Source organism: Juglans regia, chromosome 12 (genome assembly GCF_001411555.2).
Source record: "Juglans regia cultivar Chandler chromosome 12, Walnut 2.0, whole genome shotgun sequence".
NCBI classification, from domain to species: Eukaryota; Viridiplantae; Streptophyta; class Magnoliopsida; order Fagales; family Juglandaceae; genus Juglans; species Juglans regia.
Genome location: NC_049912.1, coordinates 27,247,291 through 27,267,491, shown reverse-complemented (window position 1 = coordinate 27,267,491; position 20,201 = coordinate 27,247,291). Strand labels below are relative to the sequence as shown.

General features: G+C 34.5%; 1 protein-coding gene and 1 pseudogene across 4 annotated transcripts; both read left to right on the top strand.

Annotated features, from left to right (window-relative positions):
• Positions 1–806: 806 nt before the first annotated feature.
• LOC109007839 (probable plastidic glucose transporter 3) lies at positions 807–7,285 on the top strand. 4 transcript variants are annotated; one of them, XM_018987693.2, is made up of 15 exons: positions 807–1,132; positions 2,173–2,317; positions 2,493–2,598; positions 2,705–2,772; positions 2,855–2,987; positions 3,631–3,730; positions 3,804–3,916; positions 4,009–4,102; positions 5,043–5,196; positions 5,280–5,423; positions 5,503–5,576; positions 5,989–6,077; positions 6,548–6,662; positions 6,836–7,020; positions 7,134–7,285. In XM_018987693.2, the coding sequence occupies exons 2-14, from the start codon at positions 2,227–2,229 to the stop codon at positions 7,016–7,018; spliced, it is 1,464 nt and encodes a 487-aa protein (XP_018843238.1). In that variant the 5' UTR covers positions 807–1,132; positions 2,173–2,226; the 3' UTR covers positions 7,019–7,020; positions 7,134–7,285. The 4 variants fall into 4 exon arrangements, with proteins under 4 accessions (XP_018843238.1, XP_018843236.1, XP_018843240.1 ...); XM_018987691.2 differs by having other exon boundaries at positions 3,994–4,102; XM_018987695.2 differs by lacking the exon at positions 5,280–5,423.
• Positions 7,286–10,032: 2,747 nt separating this feature from the next.
• Positions 10,033–18,148, top strand: LOC109007840 (annotated as a pseudogene).
• The last annotated feature ends 2,053 nt before the right edge of the window (positions 18,149–20,201 follow it).

Here is a 20,201-nt window from a genome sequence, read left to right as displayed (position 1 = left end):
TGAATAATAGTGAGATAGTTTGAGTTAAGTATTTTTTGTATTTTAAAAAATGAGAGAAAAAATTGAATAAAAAATATTATAAAATTAAAATATTATTTTTTAATATTATTTTTGTTTTGAAATTTGAAAAAGTTGAGTTGTTTTTTATTTTTTGTGTGAAAATTTAATAAAGTTGTAATTATTAGTTTGAAAATGTTATAATGATTAGATTGAAAGTATTTGTATTTAAGTGATGTTTGATAAATAGATGAGATGAGATGAGAATTATTACCAAATATCTCCCAAAATCTTCTACTTTGTAACTTTTAAAATACAATTCTATGTATTACATTTTTATTCTTTTTTTTTTTATACGATGAACATGAGACTTACATAAAAAGTTTATTTTTTAATGACGTATTCCATTATTTTTTGAGAAGAACGTGCTGGACTTATACATCTTAGTATTGAATCATTACTGGTTGTATAACTTAATTTTTCAAGAGAGTCCAATTAAAATGATGTTTTATAATTTTTTTAGCTTTTTTACAACTTTATTATAAATGAAGGGTTTAGTTATATAAAAATAATAAAATCGAAATATATATATATATATATATGAAAGTTTTTCAAAGATATTTTAAAAATAAAAGTTATCGTTTTATTATTATACGGATAAAATAATTAGGAAATTATTTATTTCTTTTTTATTCGTAATATACATGTAATGGGAGTCATACAAATATTTAAAAAAAAAAGTCATATAACAAAATTATTTTTCCTTTTTTTCTTTTTGTTTATGACTAAAATAACGTACAGGTGTTGGTCCACCGAAGCGCTCTCTCTCTCTCTCTCGGAAAGGTCATGCCTCCAGCTGCTTCTTCGTGGCTGTCTTTGCTTCTTCGCTACAAAAACCACCACAGGTCCACAGCTATATTTAGCCGAGAAAGTTTAAATTTAGCCTGCAATGCCGAATGCCCAATGCTCTCTGCAACAATCACATCACCACCGTCCCTCTCTCGCTCTCTCTCACAAAGAGACATACACTCCTTTCTTCCTGTAACCTGGATTTCCTTTCAGCTGACACTGATCACCTTTTTCACTTGATAGTGTCCCCCGGCGCACGCTACCCCACCGGCCCCTTCTTCATCAGGTATATATCTCTCTCGCTGCATGCAGTAGCCGTGGAATTCAATCGGATCGTTTAATATGTCAGCGTGTGAAAGTTATTAAATCATCTGCTCGAAATACAATATGTAATTGAATTTCACATCTCTCTCCCTCTTTATAAATATATATATATATATATATATATACACACACAAACGTACACCTATTTATTTGTTTTTTTATCATGTGATGCTTCCTATATACTTCGGTATTTTTATTGTAATTATAATGTGTTGATATTTCCGATTCCTTGTTTCCGGTGGGGAGCTCTTGCTTTCTCTCTTTCTCATTCTCTTTGAAAATGGCGAGTCGTTTTTTCCTCTTTTTTGAACTCGGAAACGGTGACGTTTTCGAGCACATTTATCTTGCTCATTGCGAATAATCTCTCTCTCTCTCTCTCTCTCTGCGGGCGCGCGCATTTAGTCGCGATTCAATACCTCATCCTTTTTTTCTTTGTTAAAAAAATTCTACTGTTTTTCCTAGTTTGCATCCATTCATGAACTTGAAGATTTAATGTATGATATATTCGATCATTGAAATTAAATTCCATCTATGAGTGTATCTTCTTCTTTTTCGTTAACCAGCTTGTACGTGTGTGCGCGTCTGCATGCATAACTTATATATGTATGCATGTACTCAGTGCATGCATATATATATGTATGTATATATATATGTGTATGTATGTATGTATGAATGTATTTATATATATATATATATGTATGTATGTATATATATATATATTTATGTATGTATCTGGTTGCGTATGAATTTTGGTGTATATTTAACTTGAAAATTTAGTAGTAGGATGAACATATATAACGCGACTATCAATACAAATACAACCATTGCATCAGATCTGAGAATTTCTTCTGCAATTCCAGTGCTAGCATGGTTCCCCAACGCAGTTGTTTGGTGTTGCCAATTTAAAATTTATTAAGGCGTGGCATATGGCTATGGGTACGTAGTAAAAACAATGGAATTAATTCGTAATCGGATTGATTGGAGATTGGTCTGGTGTTGCAGTTTGTTGTACAAAATTCTCTTCCAACTCTCGGAGAAGGTTCTGATAAGTGTGCTATGCGGGGACGTTATGTTGATGCATCTTCGATGTACAAACGTGGTGCATCGAGGGACTATATAAATGCATATGACGAAGAAGGAAGTTCGGGTAATTTTAAATTACTCAATCACTTTTCACGGTTTATTCTAAATTTCCGTGTTAGGATCTAAAACTTGTAACAATTTTCGCTTTTTGCTTTGAAAGCACTAGTCTTTCTCAAGAAAATCGTGTATGGTATGATGGATGCTACTAACAGTTGGACTACTTCTCTTGTTTGCTTTAGTACATTTTCTGAATGGCAAAGATATTGGAAACCCCCCATGGAGACGTTCTTTGCCACATGTCCTTGTGGCAACTCTTTCTTCATTCCTAGCTGGCTACCATCTTGGGTATGTCCCTAATATTTGTAACTCATAATCATCATTTCTTTCTCTCCTTGATGATATGTTTTGAAAATCAAAATGATATATTCTCTTTTGTTGCTTTTTAATGCAGAGTGATAAATGAGACTCTAGAAGGCATCTCTTTAGACCTTGGCTTCAGTGGGAACACCTTGGCTGAAGGTACTTAATGCAATGAATCTTTCTATTATATGCATTTGAAAAAAAAAAAGTTTACCTTATATGTTCTCTTTCTTCAATGAAGGTTTAGTGGTGAGCACATGTTTAGGAGGCGCCTTTGCTGGATCTCTATTCAGTGGTTGGATAGTAGATGGGGTTGGACGTCGAAGAGCATTTCAATTTTGTGCTCTACCAATGATAATTGGTGCATCCATGAGGTAACTGAACTTGGAGGCATACCTTACTATTTTTCCTTAAAAATCCATCTTCTAAAACTGTGGCATTTTCCACTCTTTCTTGCTTTGATGTACATCTTTGTAGAGAATGGAATAAGCTTTATTGGTAATTAGAATAGATCCTTTATTGGTATCAGATAGCGTATGCAGACTCTAGTCGAGTTTGCCTGCTATTAGTGAGACTTCTTGCCTCATCCAGTCATTTCACTTTACAAATCTTGGTAGAACGGTACTGAAATTAAAATGTGGGGGTTACTTACCCATAATCTCTTTCATTTCACCATCATGGAGTTTGAGTAATCGTGTGTGTTCAGGTTCATTATTTCTATCCTATCTTCAAAAAGTGTTTTCAGTTCTTTCTGATAATAATTTATAATTTAAATTGCATAATGGATTGAGAAGAACATATTACAAGAAATGGGTCATGGATCGTTTCACAATTATAACCACACTGTAAAGCAGTACTCCACGTTTGATTTTCTTTATTTAGGCTGGGCTTTGTTCTTCCCCTCCTTCCTCCGCTTGTTTCTTGCTTAAAGGCTTCCATACCATTTGAGTAAATATTCTTTGTGCGCCATTCAAACTGTTATGAAGCTTAGAAAATTAATCAAACATGATCTTACAGTGCAACAACAAAAAGTCTGTGGGGTATGCTTCTGGGGAGGTTATTTGTTGGGACTGGGATGGGTCTTGGCCCATCTGTTGCAGCTCTCTATGTGGCAGAGGTATGCTTTAAGAGTCTTTATTTGTTATCATTATTTTGCTAAATACTAACTCGTGGTTCATCGAAATGAGCAGGTGTCACCAGCTTTTGTAAGGGGTACTTTTGGGAGCTTCCCTCAAATTGCTACATGTTTAGGACTTATGGGAGCTCTTTTTATCGGACTCCCAGCTAAGGAAATAGTTGGTTGGTAAGATATGATCGTGAATTAAGAAACATTGGAAATTTTATGACTTTTTCCAATCTATCTGAACATTTTATAAGCAGTTTGTATGTACTCAGGTGGCGGATTTGTTTTTGGGTATCTGCCATTCCTGCTGCATTACTTGCTGTTTCCATGGAGTTCTGTGCTGAGAGTCCCCACTGGCTTTTCAAGGTCATCAGCTGTTCTCTGTAATCATTATTCTTTTTTTTCTTTTTTTTTTAATAAGTAATCATTATTCTTGAAACAGTTTTTTGTTTGATTTCAACACTTTTCACCTTTGCGCTGTGCTCTAAGTTTCTGTAGTCAGGGCAGTTATGAGAGATCTGGATTTTATCCCAAATTTACCAATGCCATTTTTAAGAAGTTATTTTCTTCAGAATAACCCTGTCCACACATGATATCCTATCCACACATGATATCCTATGATTATATCAGTATTGTAGTTTTGTACGACCGGTGTAGAGGATGCTTTGCCCACTTACTCGATTTTTATTTTAATATTAAATAGTGGGTCATATCACATTATTTAGTTCTGGGTTCAAGCCAGACACGCAATTGATTTTCTTTGTATTTTACCTTTTTAATGGATTGGGAGATATTCATTTGATTAATAATCTTGGAGCCCTATTGCATGGAGCAATGGCCCGTGTGTGTTTCTCCTAATTCTCTCCAATACTGACTGCTTTGGGGGGAACATTATATGACAGTTTTAGAAGCTTCTATAACCAATTCATCTCTCAGATACTAAACAATTTAGGCAGAGTCTTCCATGAAGGTCCAAGATGTAAATAGAATACACTCCTATAGAGGCAGTTGATCTGATTACATGCTACCATTGCGCCCACATATTATCATGTTTTACTTTCTTAGCCTCCTATATTCTCATGAGTAGCCTAATGCTTCTGTTCCTTTGTATATGCATGAATACATGCATACACAAATTCTTGTAAGTTAATGCATTAATATCATGTCCACTTTTAGTCCATTCTTTTAACAGTTCATGCTTTGGGAGAACTGAGCAATTGTCATGGAGGTCTACACAATTGTTTTGAATCATCGAACCTTTGTAGGTGATTTGACAATGTCATGATTGTTTCTAAACTTGCTATAGAGAGGGAGAGGTATTGAAGCTGAAGCTGAGTTTGAGAAGATTCTAGGAGGATTACATGTCAAATCTGCAATGGCGGAATTGTCAATGTCAGACAGAGGAGATGAGACAGATACCATAAAGTTCTCTGAGTTGTTTTATGGCCGTCATTTCAAAGGTGCATAGGAGTTCTTCTATACTATATTTTGTTTCATCTGTGTTTTGTTCTGAGTGATTTCCTTGTAACTTATACGTTTGCAGTGGTTTTCATTGGATCTACCCTTTTTGCTTTACAACAGCTATCTGGCATAAATGCTGTATTTTATTTCTCTTCGACTGTCTTTAAGAGCTTCGGCATACCTTCAGATATCGCAAACATAAGTGTGGGGATTGCAAATTTATTGGGTACTGATGGCTTTACTAGCACGTATCTTAGTTGCACAAATGGTCAAACATCTTCTTTACCATTTTTTGCCTATTTTAGGGTCACTAATTGCAATGATCTTGATGGATAAACTTGGAAGGAAGGTACTTCTTCTTGGAAGTTTTTCGGGCATGGTAAGTAAAAAGAAACCTTTTGCTGAATAAAGTTATTTTTTGGAAAAATAACTTTATCTGATCGAATAGTATCATATCTGGACAGATGATGCTTTTGTGCTGACCAAAAAACTACACATTAAGGCTCCATGTTGGTCTTTTTTTTTCTTTTTTTTTTTTTTTTTTGGACTGAGGTGATATCTGGGGTGACACCCACAAATTTTCTCTACTTTTATTTTTGGTACTTTGTTAGAGTACATAGTTATTACTATCTCCAAACCTCTAAACAAGGTCTTCCTAGTGGGCTTCTTTAAGATTGTCGGTTTGTGTCTTCTGCAGCAGTAATGCTATCTTACATTTCTGTTTATTGAGTTCAAACCTGTATTTTCTAGACTCTCATGTCACATGACTTTTCTTTTACACATTGGCTTAGGCGCTATCCATGGGACTTCAAGTAATTGCAGCAAATTCATTTTCATCAGGCTCTGGAGCGTTGTATCTATCAGTTGGTGGCATGCTGTTGTGAGTGATCAATGAGCTGCAACTTGGATGGTTAATAAAAACAAACAGAGACTAAAAATGAAAAACGGAAATGAAACCCAAAGCTGCAAAAGCTCTTGATGAATATATTCAGATGCCTAAAATGTGCTTTTCAGTTATCCCGTGATGACTGAACGCATTTGAATCAATGTGTTAATTGGCCATTGTTTTATATTGGATCCAAATCTCATTCTCTCCAAGCAAGTTTGGGGTGCAATTGAAACTGTAGCCAGAGAAGATTGGAAATATAATGTGATACATGTACAGTATGATATGCGGAACAGAGTATAAAATCTCGTACCTTACTCATTGATGAATCTAAAGTCATATGCATCTAAAAAGTTCTCTACTGTTAATACAAATTTATATGAATTAGATATATTTTGAAGCTTTTGATTTTTATCAATACGTATGGCTTGAAAATTTTGCTAAATAGCAAAATAAAAATGCAGATCTGTCCTGACGTTTGCTCTTGGTGCTGGTCCAGTCCCTGGTCTCCTCCTTTCAGAAATATTTCCTGGCCAGATTCGGGCTAAGGCAATGGCGGTTTGCATGGCTGTGCATTGGGTAATAGTTTTCTGCAGTTCTTCCTGTTATGATTTTGTGGGCAGATATTTTTTTCCGCTCTCTATCTTTTTCATTGAGAAAAAGTTTAAATAAATACTTGCCAGACATGCCAATAAACATTGCTCATGAACTTCTTGTACCATCTTGTTAGTTAACTTCAGTGTCCCTTACAGGTAATGAATTTCTTTGTTGGTCTGTTCTTTTTGCGCTTACTGGAGCAAATAGGGGCAGTAGTACTGTATACAATCTTTGCTGCCTTTTGTCTGCTGGCTGTGTTTTTTGTGAAGACCAATGTCTTGGAAACAAAAGGAAAATCACTCCAAGAAATAGAAATTGCGCTTCTCCCACCCGAGTAGAGGTAATTAAAATTTGCTGGAACAGTTAACTTACTGACATATGGAGAGGAGTCCTTATTCTGATCGATGCTAACTTTGTCCAATCTCAAAATTTTTGCATCTTTGTTATTTGCAGACAGATAACTCACATTTAATGTTCTCATACCACTGAAGTCTGTTCTCTCCAAGTTCTGTTTCAAAGTGATCATCTTTCCCAAATGAGGCTGTGGCTGGAGAAGTGAGAACTTGGGAAGGACACATTCATCGAATGCTCACTCTTGAGGGCCTCTTCAGTATCTCCTATGAACTATATATATATATATATATATATATATTTAATTCTCGAGCACATTGATTTTATTTCCGATTGAATTTTTAAATATAATGTAGTACACACCTGATAGACCCTGAATTCTTTCTACAGACTACTCCTCTTCCATTCTCACTGCATAAATTTGATTGACATATTCAAGTGCGCCGTGCGACTTCTGCCTAAGCACTGTACTTGCTTTTCTAGCCCTGTCTAAAGTTCTCCCAGTTGTTTCTACCTAAGAAGTAACGAACTCACTCGCCACATAGAGTTTTGAACTAAGTAATATTTGAGAAGGAAATTATAAAAATTTTTGAGATGAGATGGTTTGTGTTTCCGAACAAATCCTTAAGTCATTTCGAAACCTGAGTTTATTTGCTGCTCTCCCTTCCCTATCAGAAAATCATTAGCGTGCTGCTGTACATCTGTTACTCTCAAATAATTGACAGTGGCATGTGAATGGTGAGTATGATGGAAATTTGGATAGCAGACCATTGTTCAAGTATAATTGGCTGTAAAAAAATTATATTATTTTCTTTATATTATTTTTGCTTATTTTGATAAAATAAAGAAAGGAAAAAAAAAAGAGAGAGAGAGTAGTTCTTGTGCTATTTCCTGAATTCATATCAGTCACGTGGTATTAGATGTATTTTTCCTTCTGTTTTTGGTGATAAGAATGATAAAAGGGTATATCGATTGAATAATATGTCTAAAGCATATTTTCTCTGGGACAAAGAAAATCCATATGTATTCCTTGTTCCTTCAATGCCTCTTACTCAAGAGCAATGTCAACAACTTTGGCACTCCTTCATTCTGAATCCTAAGCTCCTTCACCACAAATAGCAAATCTGGTAACATCTCCACTTAATCAACTTTCTGGCAAGTGTTCCTTCTCTCCTCCACATTCTGTTTTTTCTCTCAACACAACACATCTTCCTTACCTACCTCATGATGAATGGATCATTGATACTGGTGTCACGGACCACATAGTTCATTCTATTTATCTCTTCAAGTTCTTTCAACTTGTACATGACTCGTTTGCTAAATTGTCAAACGGTATTTCTGTGCCAGTTACACATGTTGGATATGTTCATATGGCCAAACCTTCCACTTGCAGACCTATTTGCTCTCATTGTTACATTCCAGGGCATATTGTGGATAAATATTTTAAGTTGCATGGATATCCTCCTGGATATCGATCAAAAGGCAGACCCTCCAATTCTACATCTAATTCTCTACCTCTTGTCCATTCTTCTAATCATGTTGCAAACTTTACATCCAATCTTTCTCATAGATCCTCTGCCTCCAATCAACAAAGTTTTTTCTCTAGTCCTTCAAGAAGAACGATAGCGTGATATTAGATCTGTTTTGGTTCCAAGCATACCTTTTGTTGCCTCTTCTTCTTCTACCAAACCTATCTCTGATACCATGATAAGTTTTGAACTAAGGAATTTGCAAATTCTATCAATATTGCATTAAACAAATGTACATATGTGTTCTTTTATATAAGCCAAAAAAAGAGGTGGGAAAAATAAGTTTAAAAGTAACTAAACTATCTAAGTAAAATCAATATAACTAGGTTCACAACTAAACTAACTAAACAGAAGGAAAAATACTTCTAATACGTGGTACTTGCGTTCTTTGTTTTCCAAGAAATTTCCCTTTATTTTGCAAGAGTTCTTCTTGGCGACATGTTCTTTCTCTATTTTGTTGTAAATGAGCAAGATACTATTATACTAATTAATATATTAACAAAACGAAAATACAATGATCCAAAAAGATAAAAAGGACATTTTCGTAACGTGGTGGTTTTTGTATAGCAGCCCATGTGGAGAAATTTCTCGGAAACTCCGAAAAAGCAACTGACACCTCAAGATTGTCACAAAATGACCAACCAAAACACGCCATTTGTATTAAAAAAATTTCTATAGTCCAATCACATTTCAAATCACGTACTAAAATAAAAAGATGTAAAAGCATTTCTACTGGATTAATAAAAGTTAAAAGGTATTTTTTATAAATATAAGATAAATTTAATTTTTAATTATTATATTTATATAAATTTTTATATTGTAATAATTATTTTTTTATTATATAATAATAAAATAATATAAGATAAATTTGATTTTGATTATTTATATCAAATCTCTACATTAGATTCTCTATTTATTAATTATATAATAATGAGTAATTAATAATTTTAAAAATATTTAATAATTTTAATTATTAATTTATTTAATTTTATTATATTTTATTATTCTATCTGTTATATATTAATTATTAATTATATTATAATTAAATTAATATATCACTAACTCAAATTACTATATCAATTATAATAAAATATGTGATAGAAAAAAAAGGAAGAGATAAATAATTAATAAAATATGTATTTGATATATATAGAGTAATTTTTAAATTTTAAAAAAATTTTAGAAGTCACTATAACTAAATTCTAATTATTTAAAATTTAACTAATCTATTATGAGTATATTTTACCTCTAAATACTCAATGATGCTCTAATGAGTCCAATTTATGTCAATAAGACATTCGCATCGAATACAACCTTACAAAAAAGAAAAACATTAGTCCGTTTGTAACGCCGAGGAGTCATAAAAGATTCCAAGAACGAATTAATTAAATACACTGTTTTGTCTTAACATACTCAACTTCTACACATTAAATTAATTATTAAAGCACTGATCAATGCTGTTTTCTTTTCTGAATCGGCCATTGCCATTTTGCATTTACAGCCATTAAAGGATTGCATATATAAAACCTATCAAGCTTCCGAAAAGAAAACTCTGAAAGGCAAACCCAACTGTTGCCTTTCAGTGCACTGCAGGTGGTTGAATTGCATGAAAAACAAAGGATCACATGCACCGACCCGCTCCGCAACCAGAACATAAAATCAGGCACACCTAGATTTTGTGGCGCCACAATTATTATTCTCATCCACTGCCCATTCCACACCTACTTCAATCCCAATGAGTCCATCCTCATTTAAGTCCTTTAACTACCACTTGTTCAGGCCTCCTTTTACTCTGTCTTTCGGTTCTTTGCTGAGGAGGCTGACGACACCTCTTGCTCGTGTCCATCCATCCCGGCTGTATTCGTGTGAGTGTCGATGTTGCCCTCTCCCAGTTTTTTTTTTTGATTGTTTGGGAATCCCGTGTTTGGTTGCTGAGAATAAAAATGCGGAGATGAAGTGTATAAAGAGTCTGTCTTGGGTATTACGCTTTGTGCTCGATGAAATGACTGACTAATTGGCCTGGACTTTTTGGAGGGTTTTTTTTTTTTGCTGGTTCGATTGTTGAAGCTGCGTTCTCTTCTCATTTTTGTAATGCGTTCATCGGAAACCAAACAGAGCATATGAAATTTTGCATGCACGCATGCATGTATGCATATGTAGGTGATTCATGTGTGATGTTGTTGTTCAATGAAAGTGATTTTGGAATGCGATGGTAGCGATTAGACTTGACTGATATTGGTCTTGTTATTTAGATGTTCTTGCATGTAACCAAATTTCTGTCGTTTTCAGTTTTTTGTGCTTTTCTTTTTTAAATTCAACCATGCTCCATGCGATCAATAAGTTTCTCTTATTTGAAATGATACCATTATTCCTTTTAATTTCGTTGAATCCTTGATGCTGATGGGGAATTGCATTCCTTTCCCGTATTTTTGCGATTATTATTGAAGGGCTTCACTGTGTTTTAAATATCATTTAAAAGCACGAACCAACTGTCTTCAATCAAATGTGTCGATTCGCAATTACCATACCATCAAATTATGATGATGATTAAGAATTTAAAGTTTTCCTACTCTGGACCTTGATTCATTATTCTATCATAAACAATGGGGCCATTCTATTTTTCTGGGTCCAAAAGTTTTCTATGGCTTCTATTTCGCATGATGTAGTGAAATTAAGATCATATTAGTATATGTCTGAATTTGATTTTTATACGAATGCCATGATATTGAAATGGGGTATTATGATGGAAACTATGTGCCCATGGTTCTCTTTAAGAAACTATAAGTCCCTGTTTTGTGCTGGGTTTTTGGTTGCGAGGGCTAATGGGTTTGGAGAAACATTAAGATATTAAAAAAGATATTAACAATATGCTCTTTGTTCTATTCTACAGCATCAAGTTCTGGTACATTTATGGAGGTAGTCAAAGAAGTTGTCAAGCAAGGTTCTGCGGCTGGTGATGGTGTAGCTATTAGAGCTGATAAGCAAAGTTACAGCTACGTACAACTCATTTCCTCGGCATTGAAGATATCTAATATTTTAAGCAGTAATGACTTAAAAACTGTGAGTAAGAAGTTCAAGTACACTTGTATATACCTCATCCTTGGGTATGTGACGTGTATTGTGAATTGGAAGCACTATGGAAGTTCTATAGGAATGCAACTATTCTATTACACTGATCCCATATTCATAATTGAAGTAAAAGAATTCCTCAAGTTTGGCTCACTGGACTTTAGCAATATTCTTTTTAATTACCCAATAAAGAGATTAATATTAAATTGTCTGTCATACTCATCATTATCCTATACTCATCTATTATTATTGATTGGTTATCAGGCCTCCAAAGAAAGCAAATATGAAGAAGAGTCTTCTCTCTCTGTTGATGGTTTGGGAGAACTTGGATGTCTTTGTGGAGCTCGAATAGGAATTGTGGCCAAACCTTCAGCTGAGTTTGTTGCTGGAATGCTAGGGATCTGGTTGAGTGGAGGTGTTGCAGTTCCGCTTGCACTCTCCTACCCTGAGGCTGAGCTGCTACATGTGATGAATGATTCGGTGTGTCCTAGAATGTTTTAAAAAAATTTGTAAATGATCGTGCCAAAGATGACCAACATCATTTATGGTCCAGATTAATAAAATGCAGGAAGAAGTTTTAATTCATGGCAGCCTCCATCTTTCATTTGTAATTTTTCTGGTTTGTTTCTTGTTGGATTTTGTAGACTTGCTTTTGTTGAACTCTTATGCATGTTTTTGACAGGATGTCTCCATGGTACTAAGTACTGACGATCATCATGAGTTTCTGCAAGAAGTTGCCTCAAAATGTGCTGCTAGATTTTCTCTTATTCCAACCGTTCCGAGTGTTTCTTCACAGAAAAATGCATCTGATCATCCACAACCTGGAGAAATAGATGAACATGGGATTTTCCAGGGGAATATTAAGAGCTCAAGTAAGATGGTGATGCACTTTTTGAGCAGTTATAGATCCTAGTAATATCCATGCATGATTGAGGATGATATTATCTACTACTTCGTCACTTCCAATGGTGCAGGTGAGGATCCGGCTCTGATTGTATACACAAGTGGTACAACAGGTAAACCCAAAGGAGTTGTTCACACGCACAGAGGCATCACTGCACAGGTATGCAAACCATGTAACGCTTAAGTTTTAATGCGTTTTAAAAACCTTCAGTCTGTAATAAACTACTATGCTTTGTGTGAAAAAACTCATGGTTTTCAGGTGACATATATCTGACCATACTTGTCGATATAGCTTTATTGCTTTATGGCATCTATATTTATTTCTAAGTTAATGTCAAATAAAAACTATTTAGTTTTAGATGGCTGTTCAAGTTGAAGCCTTTTGTTGTTGTTAACTGTTCTTCCGAGTGTTTGATCTGAGTGTCTTACATCAGGATGATGAATGGTATCTATTAACTTCTACCTACTATTGACAAACTTAAGAATTAATGCAAAAATGCCTTAACAAAGCTGTTACATAAATATGCAATAATTCCTTTTTTTGTTACCTGTGGTATTTTATTTTTAATTTTGCATTGATGTTTGTTGCGACGTTGAGTTTCAGGTACAAACATTGAAAGAAGCTTGGGGGTATACATCGGCTGACCGGTTTTTGCATTGCCTACCGCTACATCATATCCCTTATATTTATATAATTCAGATTACAAAACCGTGTTAGTTTTTGATGTCATTGCAGCTCGTGCATATGACTTTGATGGCTTCTGTGATGCTGCTGTACGAAACATGATTTTGTGAATTCTTCAGTGTTGCAGTGATCCTTAACTTATTATATACATGTTCATGGGCTTTTTAATGCTTTACTAGCCCCTCTCTATGCGGGTTCAACGGTAATCTATTCTACATTAGGTTTCTGTCATATCCATGATTAATACCTTTTTCCTGGCCCTTTTTTCCTTCACTTGGAACTGCTGTTTTCTGCTTTCCATCCATGTTAACAATTAAAGTTCACTTTTGCACTACTTTGAGTTGTAATATATCTGGCTGTGTTATTGAAGGTTGAGTTCATGCCAAAATTTAGTGTAAGGGGAATTTGGCAGAGATGGTGTGAGTCATATCCAATCAAGGGGACTAGGGCCGATGATGCCATAACTGTGTTTACAGGAGTAAGTCTGGTCTTGATCTTAAGCATGCATATGTAAATAATGGTCACTTTTTACAGTGCCGTTACTATCCCTGTGTACCTTTACTGGATGCAGTGCATTATATTAGTTGCCTACTGCTTGATAGTTATTTTGTTTGCATCCTTCAATCACCTAATATTTACTTGGTTTGACCATTTTATGTACCTTTTGAAGTTGCAAATTTATGATTTTGCTGCAAATTAGCTGTGGTGTAATGCCTGGGATTATGTAGAATTCATTGGGCATTATAAGATAAACATATGATGGGGAGAGAGAAATCATAATCATAATACCTTCTAAAGTGTCAAGTTAGTGATATTGTCACAGTTGAGAGTTGATATAGTAAAAATGATTTTATAATATGTAGGTTCCAACTATGTACACTCGATTGATACAAGGTTATGAAGCGATGGATCCAGAGGTACAAGCTGCTTCCGCCTCTGCAGCAAGGCAGTTGCGGCTTATGGTAGGTAGCAAGGATGCTTTGTGGGGTGCAACTTAAAGAATCAATTCAAATTGTAACCATGAATATTTTGTTTCATGATTGACTTCCTACACTTTATAAAATTTTAGACTCTGCCAATCAGAAAATGAAGTTTCTTCAACACACAAACATGTTTTAACCCCAAAATACTCTTTCAAGTTTCATCTCCCCAAAAGAATTTTCACCTAATCACTTGACAAAAAAATTTCTCCTAGTTCATCAGTGGATCCCAACGCTTTCACTAAGACCCAAAAAAATAAAAACCGGTTTTAGAAAACCCCCATATAAACTCTCACAAAACGTTTATACTTTAAGTGGATCCCACCACTTTCAAACACACATCTCAATAATTTTTCTTTCCAAATCTTTTCAATGGACCCACCACTCTCACACCTCAGAAATTTTTTCTCAGAATTCCCAAAATTTGTTATATCCAAACATGCTTTTAGATTTTTCATCTTCTTATATTGAGGTTGTCCTCCATATGTTCTTTCAGTTGTTCCCATTTTCAAAGGCAACTGATGAACTCTCTCTCTCTCTCTCTCTCTCTCTCTCTCGGTTTTTCTTTCCCAGATGTGTGGTTCCTCGGCACTTCCTCAACCTGTCATGCAACAATGGGAAACAATCACTGGACATCGCCTGTTGGAACGATATGGCATGACTGAAGTAAGTAATCTAGTTTAGTCCCCTTTTTTTCTTCTTCCAGTATATCCATTAACTTTATGAAGAAGCATTTATGCTGTGCTTAATTATAAATTATGCTGCTTATTATTGATTGTTTGATGTTTTTAGTTTGTCATGGCAATATCAAATCCTTTAAGAGGTATGCGGAAGGCCTGGCACGGTTGGGAAACCACTTACTGGTGTGCAGGTTTGTGAACCTGTTTTGGGGCGGGGGGGCTGGAGCATGTTAGTTTATGGTAATTGCTGAGTGGATAATATATTATAACCAATGAACAGAAACAATCATTTTAAGGTTTTCAAATTTACACATTTATGAATAACATAAACATCCTGGTGTTCATTTTTTCTATATCTCAGATTTATGTATTTTAAAACGAATTGTATTTCTTACAAGAATACAAGTCAATATGAAATATATTGATGTCTGTTGATTTTTTTTTTTTTCTCTTTTGACTCTCTCATCAGCAACTTTTTTGCATTTGTGATAGGTCAAGATTCTACCGGAGGATAAGAATGGAGATGATATAGATGGGGTGGGTGAGCTTTGCGTTAAAAGCCCTTCATTGTTTAAGGGATATTGGAAACTTCCTGAGGTATTTATCTGACGTTTTTTAATATTTTCTGCCCTAATTCATTCCTAATTGTTTAGTAGATCATGATGATTTATTCAAAAGTCCATTTAGGATAATGGGTATCGTTTCATTTTTTTTCAATTGAGTGGTAAGTTACACACCCAATGGATCCACCCCGTGACCTCGCCCTCCACCCTACTCGTACGGGCTATGGGAGGAGAAGGTATCGTTTAAGTTGAAGCTCATTCACACAGCTTCTTGCCCATGTCTATTCTGTCTTTACAATAATACACAGTATACACTATATTTGGACATTCAATTACTTACCTCAAGTGTTGTTTTTTTTTTTTCAGATTCATTCTTACTACTTAAACAGAGAAGCAAATGTTCTTTGACCTTTATAAATCTGTATGCTTCTTTTTTTTTTTTTGGTTGATTTTTTTCCCTGTGGAAGTCTAAATCTAATCAGTGCGATGTCATATGCCCTGTGTGCTACAGTGCTCATAAGTCTGATTAATGCTTTAGAGTTGGGTATACGCTCATATTATAAGTAGTTTTTGACGCTAATGTAGAAGTTTTACTGACTACATAACCTATAGCCTAGATGTCATGGCACCTCAGAGTTTTATTCTACAGATGTCTGTGAGATCATTTGAATGGATTAGAGGATAAAATATGGTTTAGCACCCCAGGAGTTTTAACAACAATGAAATATGAGTTGTGCCTCATGCAAGTTCTCTTTGGTGGTGTATAGGTAACTAAGGAATCATTTATTGACGGTGGCTTCTTTAGGACTGGAGATGCTGGTAAAGTGGATGAAGATGGATACTACGTCATTTTGGGGCGTAAGAAAATATTATTTTCTTTTCAATTTTCATCTCACAGATTATGCATGGGACAGGCTTTTTAGTTGAGATCTATTGATTTTTTTATTGTTTTGGTAAGTAAAAGGAGTACTTTAATTTCCAAGATAGCCATCAGCACACATGGATCCTCTTTTTCTTAGTAATTAGAGGAAGGAAGGAGTTGATGAGACCCAAGAGATGCTTGATACTTTTTTTTGTCCAATGCAGTGTGTAGTATATTCATAGACCTGGTACTGATGAAAAATGAACACAAATGTCGCCTCTTTTGGCTCAGCATAAAACATGCGCAAAGCCACTTCCCATTCCCATCCTACATTGAATATGACTTTCATGTGAATTGCAGTTGAAATACTTATTATTTTTTATATTTTGTATATTAATTCCATAAACCAGAGATTAGTGTATGAGCAGCAATAGTTCTTGTGTGTGAATATCAGGTACAAGTGCCGATATTATGAAGGTTGGTGGATACAAATTATCTGCTCTAGAAATTGAATCAGTTATTTTGGAGGCACGTGGTTCTCATCCTCTCTAGTCTTATACTGTAGTCCTGAATGTCCATTTTCTTTCATCATCACATATTACTATTTGTTTGTCAGGAGTTCTTAACTCTTGATCAAAAACATACAAAAGTGGAAGAAAAATTAAAATTGTTTGAATAAATCAAGTGACAATCACGATGACAAACTCTTGTGCAGCATCCAGATGTCACAGAATGTTGTGTGTTGGGCTTACCAGACAAAGATTACGGAGAAGCTGTCTGTGCAATTATTGTGCCAGATGCAAACACAAAGAAAATACAGGAGGAAAATTTGAAACCTGCCATAACCTTGGAGGAACTCTGCTCTTGGGCTAAAGAAAAACTTGCACCATACAAGGTATCATGGCATGCCTAACTATCTTTCACTACTCCCCTCCTTCATATGGATATATCAAGCAAGGAAAATCCTACATACCACATTATCATCTCATTCTTATCCCACTGTGATGGGGTGGTAGTGCCCACCAAACTTTGAATTCTTTTTTTAAAAAAAATAAGAGATGATTTAAGGGTGATGGAAAATGCCACATTTACAAAGTAGGATGAAAGTGATATACTGGTGTAGTTAATAGCATTATTCAATTTGATTTGATTGGCAACCACGTCCTTAATGCCAGGTGGTATGCCATCATATTGTGCCTCTTCATAAGTAGAGACAGCTTGATTTGGATTTTGATGCGTAAATATGTCTCATGTATTATTGAAATACATTTACTAGATTTAAATGACATACCTTCCTGTTAGCTGATTCTTTAAACTCTCTCCAGCTACCAACCCGGTTGTTCCTATGGGACTCGCTGCCTCGTAATGCTATGGGAAAGGTAAATTGCTTTCACATCGCTGTTTTGCAATAAAAGAAAACAGTCTCATTTCCATATCTTTCCATGAAAGGGGTTTGTAAGAATTATATTGTTAAGACTTCCCTTAATGTTTGATTCCAGGTGAATAAAAAAGAGTTGAAGAAATTGCTGGCGGCTGAGCAGTAAACGAATATAGACTGGAGATCACAAATGATGCATATTACATTCATTTTTAGGATTCGGATTTTTACAAGAAGGTGATCCCAATTAATTATAAGAATAATCTTGAACAGATAAGAAACTTCATTGAAGATACAGATAAAAAAGATATATATGCTTTTTATATCATATATTTGTTAAAAATCCAACTATTGATCCAAAAGTCCTAGAAATGTTGGATACTAATTTGGTTAAACCTTTAACCCTCGGGATCATAATAATATTCGATTCCAGTGTAGGTTTTCTTTAAGCTTTTTGCTCAGCTTTAATGTTATGTCTTCCATAATGACCTAGCTTCATCCACAACTCTTTTTAGTTCTTCTAATCAGCAAGATGAAATTGCACTTTTTGGACTAGTGAATAGTAGGTGCCAGAATTATTGTAGTAGGCGATTGCTGCATCGCAAAGGCATGGATAAATACCATTCAGAGGTTATGTTTCCAAGCATGTATGCATTCCATCATCATGTGGTTCTTCGCTCTCATTTCATGCAATTCCACGGCTTACTGCAAGAAGATGTTGAACACCTGAGTCTCTGCAAAAGTATAGAGCTTCACTCCTAAGTCCTATGGCGTTGCACGTATTTTTATTAAATGAAAATTAGTCTTATAAAATCACATTATTCACTCCCTATTTGTGTTATTATTAAATAAAAATTATATAGATTTTTTCATTAAGCTAAACTCATTGAATGAAAAATGATATATGTAATTAAATTACCATTAAATTATAACTTTTAGATGATATATAATATATTAAACTTTATTTAAGACTAATAATATTTTCTGTTTTCTCAACTTATACATTCTTTAGTTTTGTACCCAAGAAATTTAAAAATATTATTAGATTTTAAAAGAAGTTGAGAAACCTAACCGTTTATACCACGGAAGATGGCAATGCCATGCATACATACATGATACATAATGTGGATTTTCAGGAAATATCGATCAAAAGGAGGCCCGTTAGCTACAAGGCTGACTCTACACGGGCCTTGTCCAGTAGCGGATGCTTGGTCCAGCTCCCCCCCTTCCTTGTGGGCTTGTACCCCAGCTTTATTTTCATAGGATTGCTGGGCGCACTCTCAAGGACACAAATTTTAAGCAGTGATCCGACTCTGGTCAGCTTGCGTCAAGGACCAGTGGCTTGCTACGTAGATTTCTCAATCTAATTGATAAAAATTATGGCAACGTACTTGTATTTTTTTTAATGTTTTTGTTGTTAGAATTTTTAGTGATAATGAGATAGACGCGTAAAGTGATCAATCTCACCATATTTAATACTCTCAAAAAATTAGACAGGAGGGAAGCATACTCCCAAACCAAAAGCTTTTACCATTTGAGTCAACCGCTAGGAGTTATTTAAGTTAACAAAATTAAGAGAAAGAATAATGTTTATAGCTGTGACATCACTTTCCTCATGTATGAGTTCCAATTATTTTTTGGAAAACATTGGATGCACGTATGACGGTACAGACACCCATGCCCCAAGTGCTCGATCTTATTTTCTTAGAAGAATAATGATAAATACACATCACTTTTCACAACACAATACATAATTAAGTTTTAAAATGAAGTTTATTTTTGTAAAATACCTTATAAAAGTAACATCACTTTATAAAAATATCATTATTTTAAAACATATGTTATGAAATGTGTTGTAAAATATATTGTGTATATAATCACCCATTAGTTTAATACTAGCTAGTGCTTTTCATGGCCTACAACCCTCTAAGAAGTTTTGAGCTTTCCCTTTCACAGTTGAGTAATGTTATATACAACCATAGATTGTGCAAGCATCGATGCGTACTCATTTTGAAAATGAAAAATCTAATTATAAGTGATTATGCGCACTCATTCAATATAATTGATCAGAAAATAGACTTTATTAAAAATAGTGCTAATTTAAATTTAGAATATAAAGACAAAAATATTAATATGCAGATTGGTACGTAAACTTACTTGTACATAGCAAAACTCAAAAAAAAAAAAGAGTAGAGTCTACTATTAAGAAATTAATTTTTTTCATGTAGATACATCTCATATTTATTCATTTTTAAAGCGCTCCCTATGACTTATTTCTATTAGTAGTTATATCGTGCTCCTTTAAATAAAAAAAAAAAAATCTGGAAAACCAAATCAAGGTCTCTTCGCACTTTTAAGTTATTGCCTGATTTTATATGTACTCTATCTCTCTTGGCACTATCCTAAAATTCGAGTAAAAAATTCGAATAATTTTCTTTTAAGAAAACCATTTTGAAAAAACAACATAGCTAGCTAGGATTCTGATGCTATACATAACGTCAGGCTTACGATGGTGCCACAG

Bases quoted from the DNA above. Each gene is read 5' to 3' on its own strand.
- LOC109007839 (XM_018987691.2), top strand. From the start codon at position 2,227: ATGCGGGGACGTTATGTTGATGCATCTTCGATGTACAAACGTGGTGCA. The intron at 2,773-2,854 runs GTACTTAATGCA...TCTTCAATGAAG, and splicing joins TGGGAACACCTTGGCTGAAG to GTTTAGTGGTGAGCACATGT. The intron at 4,103-5,042 runs GTCATCAGCTGT...AACTTGCTATAG, and splicing joins GTCCCCACTGGCTTTTCAAG to AGAGGGAGAGGTATTGAAGC.